Raw genomic sequence first — 15335 nt, 5'->3', positions numbered from 1 at the left:
AATTCTATGTTTCCATTAAAAAAAAACCCAACTGGATTTCTATGCCTGTTTCCCAATTGGGGAGGAAGATATATGCACAATGCAATGTAGTATCATCCTGGAAGACTGGGGCTTTGGATTGAATGGTCTGTGATTATGAAGTCCTTTACTCCTTTCAATGCATTTGTCTGTAAAGGAGGCGACAGTAGCCCAAAATCTTCCAACAAAACAGGTTTATTATCTAACAAATTATCAGTCTCAAATATGTTCACATTATTCAGTTCCGCTTTTAACAACAAATCATACTTCTTAACTTCCATCAAACCAGGTAACTCTCCTTGCAACAAGAGAGGAGATGAACTCTTAACTCTAGGTGCCCATTTCTGCCCAGTGCCCGAGGTGTCTGGCATACTGTCTGCCAGGGCTATGGTTGTGGGTGGTACATCCAGCCCACCTGTGGCTCCCAGACTTTCTCTTCCCCCCTCCGTTCTGTATCAGCGGGGGTCTGAAAGGACTGAGCCCATGGGACCTCCCAGTTGGCACCATACATCTCCTCTGTTCTTTGATTTGTTCTTCCCTCCTTACCCAAGCTTTATATTCTTTCTTCCTCTTCCTTTCCTCTGTCTCACCCCAATAGAGTGGTATTTTATAAGTTTGTCTTCTCCATTCTTTCCATGCATATCCTCTGGGTAGTCGAAACTCTACCCATTCCCCTGTCCAGGGATCTTCTTGTATCAAATCTACTAAGTCTTCTATTTTTTCTGTAATCTCCTCCTCAGCCCAACGCACCTCTCTCTCTTCCTCTTTCAGACTGCTCCCCACCTCCTTTTTCCCCTCCCTTCTATCCTCTCATTTTCCCTCCAAATTGCCACCCCCTCGTGCTTCTATACTTATTTCCAGTTGCTCTAACCCTCTTTCAATGACCTCTGCCTCTTCTTTGCCGGGTAGGTGGGGCTCGTCAGCCATGGAAGGCAGCCCATCTAGGAGAAGGAAAACTCCGATTTCAAACCTCCACTGCCTTGTGGCTATATCCACTCATGGAAAAGGCTTCAGGAGTTAACCTCGAGGCAAAATCCGGAGCTGGAGTCCCGAAGGCAGCATGTGTCGTTCTGCCAACTCCTGCGACATTGCTGGAACCAGTTGTATTGGCCCTTGCCTTTCCATTGGACCATTTCAGCAATGTGGAGAGGGGGGATCTGCTGCTTGGGTAACAGCCTATCCTCCATATTACCTTACCCGGGCTTCATGCTCTGGAGAGGACACTCCTCGATTCAGAGCATGTTACCATAGTCTCTCGAGACTGAAGGATGCCTATGCCTCTTCTTCTTCTCTGTTGATATGGGGGTCGGACGGTACACGCTGGAGAGTATCCCTGGGGTTACCCTCATCCTCACAAGGTCATGTCCATATTTGTAGCTGCATTATTTATGTCAGGAACCTGTTCCCAGATGTATTCTCATGGGGACCAGGACCTAAACCACATGAAGCTTAATAATGAAGCCTAATGTGATATCTGATGTAAATATTAAGGGCAGATTCCTATGGTGGAAACATGGAATGTAGTGCTCCATAGGCATAGCACTCTGCAATCTCTGGCTTGCAGTTATGAAAGGTAGAGATCACTCCATTGAAAGCAACAGGGTTTCTCCCCTTAAAAGAGTTTAGTAAATACTCCTTTATGCACATGCTGGGGGAAGAGTAATTGTGCAAGAGACTGTTGAACGTGTGGAGTAAAAACAAAGAGGATTTTGCCTGAAGGATCTCACTGTACTAATGCTTATGAAAAAAATATCTTTTTAAAAAGTGTCACTTATTTTTTTTTAAATCCAGAAATGTAGAGTCCAAGATTGTGTTGATTCTCTAGTTGGTTTTGGAACGAATCTTATTGTGGTGGCACAGAGTTCAGATTTCTCAGAATCCCAGTCTGTGTGGGTGCCATAGCTGTTCTGAGAGGTGCAGTTAGTTTCGTGTTGCCTGCAATAGCAACTTGCATTTTAAATATATTTCTGAAACTTCTCAGACGTGACAGGTGGCTAAGCACTAAAGCAGAGTTCTTAATCAGTTGTTCGAAAGAAAGCTACAAGTAGATAGCAAAATGCACAGGGTCAGTATTTTGCTTCAACGTGTCTGTTTTTTTCTGGTGGATTGGGGGAAAAACCTAGATTATCTTGGCAGCTTTACAGTAAAAATTAATCCAAGAGTAGTCATTGGAAATATGTTAATTTTCATGGTTATTTGTCTTTTTTGTATTATCATTTCAGAACAGCTTGTTTCTTCCATGTATTACAACTCCCAGACTCTCCCAGTCATCATGGATGACATGGCCCCTTCCCCTGCTGACTGGGGAGATGTCCATAAATCTTGCATCAATTATTTATTTACTGTATTTGTTTATTTGGCTTTTATCCCACTTTTGTCCCCTAGTGGAGACCCAAGACCACATCCAAAACATTTGAAACGAACAATTAACTAAAAGAAACAGTAAAATGTAAAAGCATTACGCAAAAACTATACATTTTTAAATTTAAAATTAACATCTCAGTTGCCTCCGGGCTTTCCGAAAACCTCTCTATATAGGCATGCTTTCAATTGTTGGCGGGAAGATATGAGGGAACTGCACCTCCCAAGTGAGGGAATTCCATAATGTATCTTTCAAGGAGGGCATAGTGATCATTATGTTGACTGTGTAAAGGGTTTTTTACACTGTGGATTATATATTGTTACTTTACATTATGTTCTTGCTTTTTTAAAAACTGTTCTCAGCTTATCTCAGTTAGCAACCAGTTCAAAATATGGTATCTTTATATTTATTTTCAGAGCTGTGGAAATGCCAATTCAGTGACTCTGCCAGAGACATTATTGTTTGTCTCGACACTCGATGGGAGTTTTCATGCTGTTAGCAAGAGGACGGGGTCAATTAAGTGGACGTTAAAAGAAGGTGGGTATGAGAGATGTCATCTTGTCTTTGTTAACTTTGATATCTGCTAAATCAATATAACACTGGGAATAGTTCCAAGTACTAGCAACCTGGCTACATGCTGAGCAGTCTGACCCCTCTGCCTGTGTGCTTAGATGTAAGTTCTGTTGATATCAGATGGGCTCATCTCTGCATGAGTGCACATGAGAGTACAGCTTAAGGTTGTATGAATGTCTACTCAAATTAAATTAGCTTGTGAAAATTAGCTTGGGCCTCTTTAAAGCAGTACCATGGCTTGTGAAGACCTGTAACCAGAAGCCTACGGTAAAGACACCTCGGAGAGCTCTGATTTGAGAGTGTTAGCGATGTGTTCCAAGACCTCCGAGTTCTGCTGTTTTGATGTGTGAGAGTGCCAAGTTTAGGCTGTGCTGTTGTCCACCAGTCTATGTCGGTGCTTGGGAAAGTGTACTTTCTGTGCCCATATTGGCTGCTACTCTCACACAAAAAGGAGTGTGGGAAGGTACCATCTGGATGTGCTACCTTTCATTCTTAGATAAGAACTTGGTGTTTTTATCCATGATGGGTTTGTTTCTCTAGGTTCTCCCTTTGAACTAAATTGACATTTTTAAAATGAACTATATAAAATAAGTTACTGGTAGGCTCTAAAACATAGGGACAGTATGTTTAACCATGCTGCTTTTATTGTTGAGATGAATACAGTGGTGCCTTGACTTACGAACTTAATTTGTTCTGGAACTCCGGTCGTAACTCGAAATGGTCGTAAGTTGAAGCACCATTTCCCATAGGAATGCATTGAAATGCAATTAATCCATTCCGGCCGAAGGAAAAAATCACCAAAACCCCCCAAAAAAACCAAAAACAAAAAAACACTGCAAGACCCATAGGAAATGCAATTAATCTGTTCCAAAGGGGAGGGGAAGCAAACAAACCGTGCAAGACTCTTCAGAAATGCAAAAAAAAGCAAAGCAAAAAGCAAACAAACCCTGCAAGACCCATCAGAAATGGGGGGGGCAAACAAACCCTGCAGACCCATCACAGCATAGAAACATAATCCCACCACCCAGCCCAAAACCACGCTGCAAAACCCACCCAGAACAGTTTTTTAAAAAGTAGAAAGCAGCACTTTACCAAGCAATCTGAAGCCTCCTCCAAACGCACACTTTCTTAACTGCTGGGGTGAAAGAGCTACAAAGAAGCAGCCTCTTCACCTACCAGTGGTTAGCAATTTGAATTCCCCCCTTTTCCCCCTGCCTTTTTCTGGTTGTAACTCAAAGCTCTGGTCGCAAGTATAAGCAAAGTTTTGCGGCCGGAGCTGGTTGTAACTCGAAATGGTCGTATGCCGGGACATAAGTCGAGGCACCACTGTAGTTTGTATGATTATACAGTATTTTAAACACTGTTTACCAGGAAATATGATTGCTAGTGATTATTCAGAAGCACCAGAGACTTGAAAGGAGTTGTGTTTTTTTTTCAGTCTAAAATTGGTTTTGCCTATATTAAAGGGCACTTTAGTTTTGTCTCATGGAGAAAACTGTTTTACCCAAATCAAAATGCCTCGAGGTGAGGTCTTGATGGTCTACTCTACCTGAAGCATATGTGTGTGATGCAGATGTACTTTATGAATCTTTCAAGTTGAAGTCAGGATCCAGAATACTGTTAGCAGACTTCCACTTGCGAAATGAAACTTCCCCTCTTCTCCACTGTGCAGCCCTCTGAGTCCCACTTAATTTATTCCAGAGGTTCCTCTAGATCAGTGGTTCTTAACCTTTTTGAAAGAAACGCCCCCTTGAGCCATTGAGGAAGTTACCATCACCCCCCCTCCCCGAGGTGATGATATATTTCTTATTTATTTATTTATGTATTTATGTATTTATGTATTTATTTATTTATTTATTTATTTATTTATTTATTTATTTATTTATGACACTTAAATACAATGACCCCTGAAAACAAAATTCAATTATAAGAAAATGAAATGCCCCCAAAAAGTAACATTTAATGATTTAGTTGCAAACGAATTTTAAGACGCAAAAAGGCATAAAAACAAACCACAATGCAGGAACTAAGAATTTCAAGACGAAAACTTTGAAACTAAATTAAGATTGGAGGAAAATATATATTCATGCACACCGTAAAAAGGCTGCAGCCATCTTCACAGGTTTGGCTTGCTTCAGCGCCCCCCTACCGCCCCCCTTCTGCTCCAGCGCCCCCACGCCGCCCCTTTTCGTTCTACCGCCCACCTGAAAAATGAAATCGCCCCCTGGGGGGCATTATCGCCCACGTTAAGAACCACTGCTCTAGATGTTGTCTGCTCCTCATTCCACTACAGAAACAGCACTGTTGGCAGGAAGAATGAATTGGTTACAGTTGTAATTTTTTTAAAAAAAACAGCTCTTTCAATCCATATTTATATGAAAACAAGCACAATCGCTTACTCACAGCTTATTAATATGCTTAATCTTTTTCCACTTCCGTAAAATGTAATTACTATGATTGGTTTAATACTTCTTCATTGGAAGCCGTGTTGCCTTTGCAGTCAGAATGGCGCAGTTATAATCTATGTTACCTGTTTTTGACAGACAAGGTGGGGTGGTTTTTCACAAAGCAATCAGGCTTATTTACCTTTTGAAAGTGGTTCCCATGGAAGGGGAGGATTTTCCTTCAAAATATTTGTGAGTTATTTGTCATCACACAAGACCACCAAATAAATAAACAGATAAACTGGATAGTTTGTGTAAAGAGGTTTCAAGGAGTTTTTGTCCCTCTTGTGTTTTCAGCCATTCAAATACATCTCGCCCTGCTGCTCTGTAAAGCTGCAGCAGGGCTTGAAATCGGATGCTGTAACTTACCATGCCAGCAAAAGAGGGTAATTGGTAAGGAAGGAAAGGTTTCTGCCTCTTTCAACTTGCCAAGAGTTGGCTCAGTTCCTAAATATGTGTCAGGTTGCTTTGGCGTGCATCAGGAGAATTGAGTTAGTGTGTGCTGAATCATGTCCACACAATAATGGCACAGAACTTTTCTTACAAAGTCTTGTAAGAGACCAGCTCAGGAGGAGACGCCAGACTAAGAAGACCTTGTTAAATATGACAGTGGAGTTTTCAACCCCTCACCAGTTGCCCTTCATTAGTGCTACAGAGCAAAATTAATCTGCTAGACCAGTCAGCTTCTGTAGACCGAATGGGAGGGGGGGCATGCTGACCTTTGCTCAGGAAGCAAAATACTTTGCCCTGGCCCTGCATTCTTTCTGAAAAATCTCCTCAATCTAGTATATGTTCATAGGTTCATAATCAAAATTAGGCATTTTTTAAGATTAATTTCTACCAGTTTTCTCATTCTCATGCAATCTTTTGTTTGGAGAAGCCAGTATTAATAGCTGTATACTCTACTATTCTACAAAAATGTTGCATGAAAATATCTTAATTAAACTGAGAATATAATACTGCAATTTTTTCTTGGTTGCTTATAGACCCTAAAATAGGTGCATGTTGAATATAGCACTTTTGCTTCGTATGTATTGATCAAACAATAACAGATGAGACGTTTACTTGCAGAAGGCTGCTGAACTTGTTGCTACCAGTGATGTGCAAAGCACTCTAGTTACTTAAATTACTGCCCTAGTTTTATAGCAAATGTATTGCAAAATATCATCAGTACATTAGAACAGTCAGACTGGATAATCCAGTTCTGTGGAAAGCTTTATTGCATCTGTGATGTTCATCTAGATCCCTATCTAATTGCAGGCTACTCAATTGTTCTATCATAAGGTACTTAATATCCATTGGCTTATGTCCATATACAATAAAAACTACAGTTCTCTTCTGTAAAAAGAACATTAAGAGTCAGTAATATTAGGACTGCTTTGAAAAGCATTTCTATGTTATGTTTTAATATTATCAAATCTCTTGGGTCAGGATGCCTAGGATCTAAGCTTCTTTGCTACCTTTCATAATGGGGAGCTATAACATTAAATGCATTTTTACAGTGACTGTTTTGGTATATATCTAATTAAATGATAGCATAGCTGTATTGGACCAGAAATGGCTAGCAAGTTTTCATCCTGTTGGCTGGCTAGTTTTTATATAAGAAGAAAATGATGATGATGAAAATGTCAACCCAGTGTGCAGCGGCAGTAAAGAAGGCCAATTCCATGCTAGGTATCATTAAAAAGGGGATTGAAAATAAAACCGCCAACATTATAATGCCATTGTACAAAATGCTGGTAAGGCCACACCTGGAGTATTGCGTACAGTTCTAAAAAAGACATAGTGGAACTGGAAAAGGTGCAGAAGAGAGTGACTAAAATGATGACTGGACTGGGTCACCTCCCTTATGAGGAAAGGCTACAGCGTTTGGGGCTCCTTAGTCTAGAGAAAAGGCGCCTGAGGGGGAACATGATCAGAGACGTATAAAATTATGCAGGGGATGGCTAAAGTGGATAGAGGGAAGCTCTTTTCCCTCTCATGCAATACCAGAACCAGGGGACATCCACTCAAATGGAGTGTTGGGAGAGTGAGAATAGACAAAAGAAAATATTTCTTTACCCAGCGTGTTGTTAGTCTGTGGAACTCCTTGCCACAGGATGTGGTGATGGCATCTGGCCTAGATGCCTTTAAAAGGGAATTGGACAGATATTTGGAAGAAAAGTCCATCACAGGTTACAAACCATGATTACAAGGTTACAAACTTCCAGGCTTAGAAGGAAGGTATCTCCAAATGCCAGATGCAGGGGAGGGGTATCAGGAGACAGGTATGTGGTTGTCTTGTGTACTCCCAGAGGCATCTGGCGGGGCCACTGTGAGATACAGGATGCTGGACTAGATGGGCCCTTGGCCTGATCCAGCAGGGCCCTTCTTATGTTCTTAAGATAACTGGTAATCTTTCAAGATCTGAGCTGTTACTGTTTGGGACAGGAGCACATATACCGCTTATGTATTTCATTATTTTCAGTATTGAGCTGCTCAGTTAGGGGATCCTCTTCAGAAGCCCCTGTACTAGACAATGGCTGAAATCCAGTTGCTTGGTATAGTAAACTGCAACTAGAGTAGATCCACTAAGTCAATAGAACCTGCGGAGTCCTATTGTAGTTGCAACTTACTACACTAAGCAACAGGAGTTCAGCCAGTGTGAGAAAACAAGTAAGTAATCCTTCAAGTTTTATATCCAAATCATATCCCAGCCATGCGTGTCTCAGAAGAAAGGAAGCAGGACAGGGTTACCACTAATTAAACAAATCCTCCATTTGTCCAATATAGTAAATGTATTTTAAAGAACCTTTATTTCCTTATCACCTTCTTTTTTCAAAATTATTCTCTTAATGTTTCAGTGCTAGGACTATACAAACTTGCTGCTTTAATATCCAGGTACAGTACACTGTGTTACAAATGACATGATATATGAAAGTCTCGAACTGTTAGCAAAGAAACAGAAGTAGAAATGTCTCAAAAAAGCCTTTATTTAAAAAATGACTACATAACATGTGTCACAGATGGAAATAATTAAGAGTATCATCCTCTGCATCCCCTTACTAGGGTATTTCTAAATGATGTTTTTATTGTACAATCATCCTGTCCTACTTACGGAACTTAAGATAATGTTTATGTCACCCTACTATGAGTTCCCACCATTTCTTATTTCTTTCTTATTATCAGGGGAAAAAATTAACAAGGAGAAATGAGATAGTTGCAAATTGTTTCTGATTGGTAACATTTGGAGCATTCACACAAGACTTGGAAAACAGTTTTCAGTTCCAACATCACAGTAGCTCCTGTTTTTAGAATCTCTTCCAGAATAGTTTATATTACTACTGTAGAAGTATTTTCCGAACCGTTAATGAAACACTTTGATGCTCCACATTATTTTGCAAGTTGCGATACACATGTAGATCTAGCTGTGCCAGTTTCACATAGGCTATAGACAATTCTGTGACTGCCTTCTGCTTGCACAGTTCAACTATAACAGCCACAACTGTGAAGGTGCTCTGGAACATTGCCAAACCATCCTGTTTAAGTAATAGTTGAGGTGTACTGAAGTAAAGTGGCATTACACTTTGCTCATCTACATCTTCCAGGTTCCATGGAAGATGTAGATGAAAAAGAAACCTGGAAGACTGAGAAGCAGTAATGGAAGCTGGTTTGACTGGAGTTTGCCAGCGCTGAAGCTTACCTGGGAAATGTGAGGCTGCCAGAGCAAGACCAACTTCCAGGGTTAGAAAAGGCTTGTAATGGAGTTGTTTTTATAGTTAAAATTATAATGCCAAGGCATGGTTAAAATATTCTAAAATGCAGCAAAGGCAAAAAACCACTGATCAGATGCAACATTTGTTCATTCATGTTATTTCTAGATGATTGGTCCCTTCCAATTCTGTAGTTCTAAGATGGTGATAATGATCATGATTAGGACTGAAATGTAACTCTGTTAATTGAAAATGAATATTCTTAAAGTAGAGATAGGCATGGTAATGGGAAAATAAATGAATCTTCTGGTCACTGTCTTTATTTCACAGTCTTTAACAACAACTGACCTTGGGCTGGTTGCTTCCAAACTCACAACCATATGAATCCAAGTTCTGGCCTTTTGATCTCATTTGCAGTGTTGAAAGCCAATTATATTTTTCACCCATGTAGTTTCTGAAAAGGTTGAAATGCAATGGTGCTTTAAGAAAATGCACTGTGCCTTGAAGAAGAAGGAACTGAAATATAAGTGACTTTTTAGCTATATTATGAAGATTTCTGACCTATTGAAAATGTCTGTCGAACAGGTTTTGCAGCATGTATTTTTGCATCTGACCACTCTGGCCTTTTTCTGCTCAGTGTTATTCTTGCATCTGCCTTAGGCAGGTAGGACAGTGACAGTGGTATAACTAGTTTGCTGAATATGAGGAACTGCAGCCTTCACTATGTCTTACCCCCCTTTTTTGAGTGATACCATTTTATTGGGGACTCAGTAATGGAAATCAATGAATTTATGCAAACATTATGTCAGTTAACTTTACACTAAACCGTGGTAATAAATAGTTAAATTACAGAAAGAGGCCAGGTTCCAACTTTGGTCAGAGCCATATTAAATCATTCATTTGTGTTTTTTTAATGGAGATAAAAGGCCATTATGGTGTAGTGTAGCGGTTCCAAATTTTGGGTGACCCAGGTGTTCTTGGACTGCAGTTGAACTGAACAGGCAATTTGTCCACAATAATCTCAGTAGGCCTCCATTCTTCTTCCGTTTTAAATGTTTGTTGCAACTCGCCATTAAAATAATTCGGGTTAACCTGTCTCCATAACCTCTCTCAAGTCCTTGGGTTTTCCCAAGGTATCCCTTGTAGATGTGAGTGTGTCATCAACAGTGGGGACCTGGAATATTGATTGTGACAAGGGTGATGGGTCCAGGCCTCCATAACATTCCCCCCTCTCCTCCAGATTAATACCTCTCTGGTTTCCTGTCAAGGTGCTTGCCATTCTCTTTGGGTTCCACGTTTTAGAGCAGCTGCCCTTCTCTCTCTCTCTCTCTCTCTCTCTGCACGTTCTCTCCCTTTCCTTCTTCTCTCCCCTGTAAGAGGGCTTACGAGGGGGCTGATGTCTGCGTTGCCTCTCACCTTCTTCTCAGGGTTTGTTAAGCTTCTCGATTTTTGCCACCCATGGATTCTCCATTTCTATCTACTCCCAGCCTTCTGATGATACTGCATCTCAGCAACTGAGTCTTCTGTCTTCACTTTTTACAACTCCTTCTCCACGCCCACATGCACACATATTGCTCCCTTTGAATTTCCCTTCCCCCCCCCACCCCTTCTTCCTCTCTTAGCTCCTTCCTCTCCACTGGTTGTTCTTTTCCAGGGTTTTTTGTAACCTCCCAATCACCAAGTTTTTTTTTTTTTATGTCTCTATTTCCGGGCTTTCTGCAGCCTCAGGACTGTCAGCTCTGGGTGAGGATTCTAAACCCGTATCTCCTGATTTCTATGAGTGAATTTGATGTCTTACATTTGTCAACCCTCCTGCATAAGAGGGGATGGCACACTGATATCACAGGCTCAGTTACTGGCTACTGAACCTGGGTCCTCTGCTGGTGCTGGACAATAGACCGGGCCTACCAGGGGAAGCTTGATCAAAGTATTCTAACTTTCTGCATTTTGTATGTTTTATGATTTCATAATCTTTATTTATTTGCTTTAGCACTTCTTTGTAGATCATTCTTTCCATCCAAAAATTTAAAACAAATAAAAGTAGTGCTGAGATAGGTCTGAATGTATGGAACTGACTATGCTGGAGAGAACCTTATTTTAAAAAAAGAGAGACTAGAGAAGGAAAACAAGCATATGGAAAGAGACACAGACATATGGCTAAAAATAAGTGTATTCTCAATTACAATGGGGTCAAAGAGAATTATAGGGTCTGAAAATTGTGACAATGAATGTATGACTATTCCTTACATTAGTGTAATTTCTATGTATGAAAGCTGTACGTGCTTTATATTGTAAAGCAGATGCAGTTTTCCAGGTCACCATTTACATACAGTAACACAGCGGAATACACAAGAAGCTGAAGGCAAATGGAAAATAGTGTTGGATTTTGTCACAGTGTGTATGCAGCATTCTGTAGAGGAGTATTCTATAGGAGCACTAAGATATGCATAGAGAGTTTTATGACAGCACACCTATGTCTTCAAACAGTTATTTTGCAGGCAGACATTCATCTAGGGTGGCTTCCATCAGGATACTGTATTCCTCTATGGGGAAAAACATAAAAGCTGAATCTGTTGATGTAGAAAAAAAATAGTGTGCAGCCATCCAGAGCCTCTCTGCAAGAGGAGGGCTTGTTCTCCTATTTCTTTGCTGTTGCATCATTTTGTTTACATGGGGAGAAAGTTGATGTAAAATTGTTTGCAGCATTAGACATAGTTGACATTTATTTCTGTTTTCTTTACTCACTGTACTCCTGATTCAATCTGCAGGGACAGGGACCATTTTAAATGTCTGTTTCTAAATTGTCAAAGCCCTTAGAATTATTCCATGCAGATGAGGCTGATGGGTACATGCCTTGTGCATGTCTTCCATTTGTAAACAATAGGAGAGAGGTGAATGACTACCAGTTTTCATAGCTGCTGGTGAGAAAACTGATGGGATTTCATGCATTTTTACTGGGGAATAAGTGCTATCCATCGTAGTGGGACTAGCATATTTTAGACCACAGCCTTGATTAAGTATTTTTTTATTTCTAAATCAATGTATTAAGACTGTTTTTCTTTACTTCTTACTTAGTGCCCTCATGATTTTATAGAAGTAGGCAAAATAGATATATAGATATATAAAAAGGCCTTTCTATCCCCAGGCCTTTTGAAAGTTTCTATTGGTGCCAGCAGGAGGCTATTTAAAGCAGAATTGAAGAGTGGACTACAGCACACCTTGGCCCTGGCCAGCCTAGCCAGCCACCCTCTTCTTCAACTGAAGAAGTTACGTGATAGTTAAAGAAGAGGGCCACATGTTCTCCATCCCTATTGTAGAAGAACAGTTCCTTCTACAGTAGGATCCTTCAGCAGTTTCTTGACATTTGTCTTCCTTAAGCAACTTAAAAGAGAATTATGTGGAACATATGGAACCTCATTTGCTTTTCCACTCCAACAAAACTGATCTACACTGTTGGGCCCTTAAACATGTTTTGTGGGGGCCCATATAGAACCATATAAGACATAGCATGTCTCTCTCCTTCTGTCTTAACAATGATCTGACATTCTGATGGTCACACTGCCTAGGCTACCATCAGTTGTCCCTATAAATCATAGTATGGTATCGTGTGAAGAGAGAGCAGCTACTAGATTACTGGAAATGTATGTGGAAGGTGATGCAGTGAAGAGCCTGTTCTTCTTTGTGTGCTCTGTGAATGTACACAATTGGGTTGTTCTGCACCTGCACAGGACGTCTCGGATGTTTCTAGAGCTTAAAGACATGTGATTAGTAGGACGTTCCCCTATGGAGTGCATGCTGCGCCCTCCAAAGGTCCCCTCAGTTCCTTTTTGCCACCGCTTCGGTTGGACCTTTTTTGGAACGCTAGAGTGATCACTGAGATCATTTACTGACTATTTTCTGACTATTTTCAATCGTTTTTCATTTTATGTTTTCAATCATATCTTTTGTTGGACCTTTCCCCTGTAAGATATCCATTTCCCTTCTGAATTTACCTCAGTCTTTTTTTGACTATCTGCATTTTTTCTCCCTCCCACCCCAATTTTCCCTCCCTTTCCCTCCCCCACCTTTTATGTCCCCTCAGGGCCTTTCAAGCAGTGCATGCTTTGCATGAATAAGATACAGTGGTGCCCCGCTAGACAATTACCTCGCAAAACGGTTTATTCACTAGACAATGAGTTTTTGCGATCGCTATAGTGCTTTGCAAAACGGTGTTTCCTATGGGCAGTTTTCACTGGATGATGTTTTGGTCTGTGCTTTGCAAGACAGGTTTTTTGGGGGGGCATTTTTCGCAAGACGATTTTCCCCATTGGAATGCATTAATTGGATTTAATAGAACTTCCTCACATCTGCCGTGCAGCTACATGGTCTAATCCATCGACCTTTGTGAGGCACTACTGTCTGGATGTTCAGGCTAAGAATGATGCTGCTTTTGGCAGAGCGGTCTTGACATCCTTTCTACTGTGACATCCCACCATCCGGTAGGTGAGCTTGTCAGTCACCCAATTGTGTGTATTCACAGAGGCCATGAAGAAGAAAGAGAGGTTACCTACCTGTAACTGTGGTTCTTCTAGCAATCCTCTGTGAATCCACACATCCCGCCCATCCTCTCCTCTCTCCGTCACATTGTCTTTTGATAGAAGTCTTTGACAACGGCGGACTCTTACAGGAACTGAGGGGACCTTTGGAGGGCGGAGCATGGGGGAACGTCCTACTAATCACATGTCTTTAAGCTCTAGAAACGTCTGAGACGTCCTGCACTGGTGCAGAACACCGAATTGTGTGGATTCACAGAGGACCACTAGAAGAACCACGGTTACAGGTAGGTAACCTCTCTATTGTGGGATATAGTGCAGAGAGTGTACCTAGTAGTACTTCATAGAACAGCACGCCATTTTCTACAAGTCTCTCCGCTATCATATATCAAGCCATTTTTAAAATGAATCATACTGTTATTTGGACTTATTACTAATTTCACTGACATGAAAAGCAGGTGGAGATGGGTATTTCACAGACTATAATTCTAGTGTTAACCTAGGGTGTGAGTTGCTTGGATCTTGACTTTTTGCTGTTTTCTTTGTGCAGATCCTGTACTTCAGGTGCCCTTACAAATGGAAGAGTAAGTCTACCTTTTTTTTTAACCTTTTTTTTTAACCTCCATCACAGTTACTATCATGATTTGCATTGACAAGATGAAGACATTGGTAAATGTATCTTGGTATTAAAAGCAAGTTGTTGACTTGTCTGAGATACAAATACTATAATTATAAGAGGTGGATTATATGTGTTTGAGCAGTAGATTATATATGCATGTGGAGAGAAAGGTGCAGTTCAGTTCAGTATCTCTCTAAGCCTAACTCCCAAATGTTTCATGTTCATCATAAGAGGTAAATGAGTGGCTTGTTGATGAAGCAGGGAAGGGACCTCAGGCCCCCAGATTTGGAGAGCCAGCCCTAGTTAGCTGCAAGCCACCTATCCAGTTACTGCAGAGGAAATTTGCAAAACGCCCCACCAGCTATTAAGTGTAGATATATCTGCTTTTGCCATCTTCCTGTAGCATGCACAGCTCTGAATGATACTCTAAGGGCAGAATCCCGTTGACTGTTGTTGGGAGTGGAATGTTCCAGCAGCAGCAGCTCCAGCCAGGCTCCACCTGATCTCTGTTGGGCAGGTGGAGATCACAAAGAGCATCCATGAAACAACCGCAGGACTTCCATTTATGCAAGGACCTACTAGATACCTCTTTGCACAAGCTCCATAATTGTCATTCTACTACACAATGCTCTGCTGTGTGGGCAGAAGGATCGAAGGGTTCTACCTTAATTTTTCATTCTGGAAGAAACGCAAGCTCCTTGTATGATTCTGCTGTTAGCATCCCTCAAAAACTTACTTTTAAGTTGAGGCAGGGGAACTTTTGGTGTCAAGCTGCAGGGCCACACCTGGAATACAGAGGATCTGGCTACCTGTAAGATAGCCCACACAGAGATGGAGAAGTGGGTATCCCAGCTAGGCATCCTGAACTATTCCATTCCCCCCCAAACACACACACACATGCTTAAACGAAACAATTGGCACAGTTTCTGTGTTAGATCAAAATGTTGCTTTTTGTGAGTGGAAATTCTTGCTCATGCTAGAGGCATTTCTATTGCTTCCCCATTCTGGCTGCACACACACATCCCCAATACCACACATAACCCCCAGGAGAGGCTGCAGCAGGAAGGGAGACATAGAAAAATTTTGCTCTGCAAG

General features: G+C 41.1%; 1 protein-coding gene across 1 annotated transcript in view; it reads left to right on the top strand.

The window, feature by feature from the left end:
* ERN1 (endoplasmic reticulum to nucleus signaling 1) overlaps positions 1-15335 on the top strand; it is a 70690-nt gene that overhangs the window by 23435 nt on the left and 31920 nt on the right. The window contains exons 2-3 of the mRNA XM_072990989.2: positions 2797-2917; positions 14172-14205. Coding sequence (XP_072847090.2) covers positions 2797-2917; positions 14172-14205 — 155 coding nt within the window. The remainder of the gene's footprint in view (positions 1-2796; positions 2918-14171; positions 14206-15335) is intronic.

This window comes from Pogona vitticeps, chromosome 2 (genome assembly GCF_051106095.1).
Source record: "Pogona vitticeps strain Pit_001003342236 chromosome 2, PviZW2.1, whole genome shotgun sequence".
In the NCBI taxonomy this organism is placed as follows: Eukaryota; Metazoa; Chordata; class Lepidosauria; order Squamata; family Agamidae; genus Pogona; species Pogona vitticeps.
The sequence above is the reverse complement of the archived record's forward strand: the minus strand, read 5'-3'. Positions and strand labels throughout refer to the sequence as shown.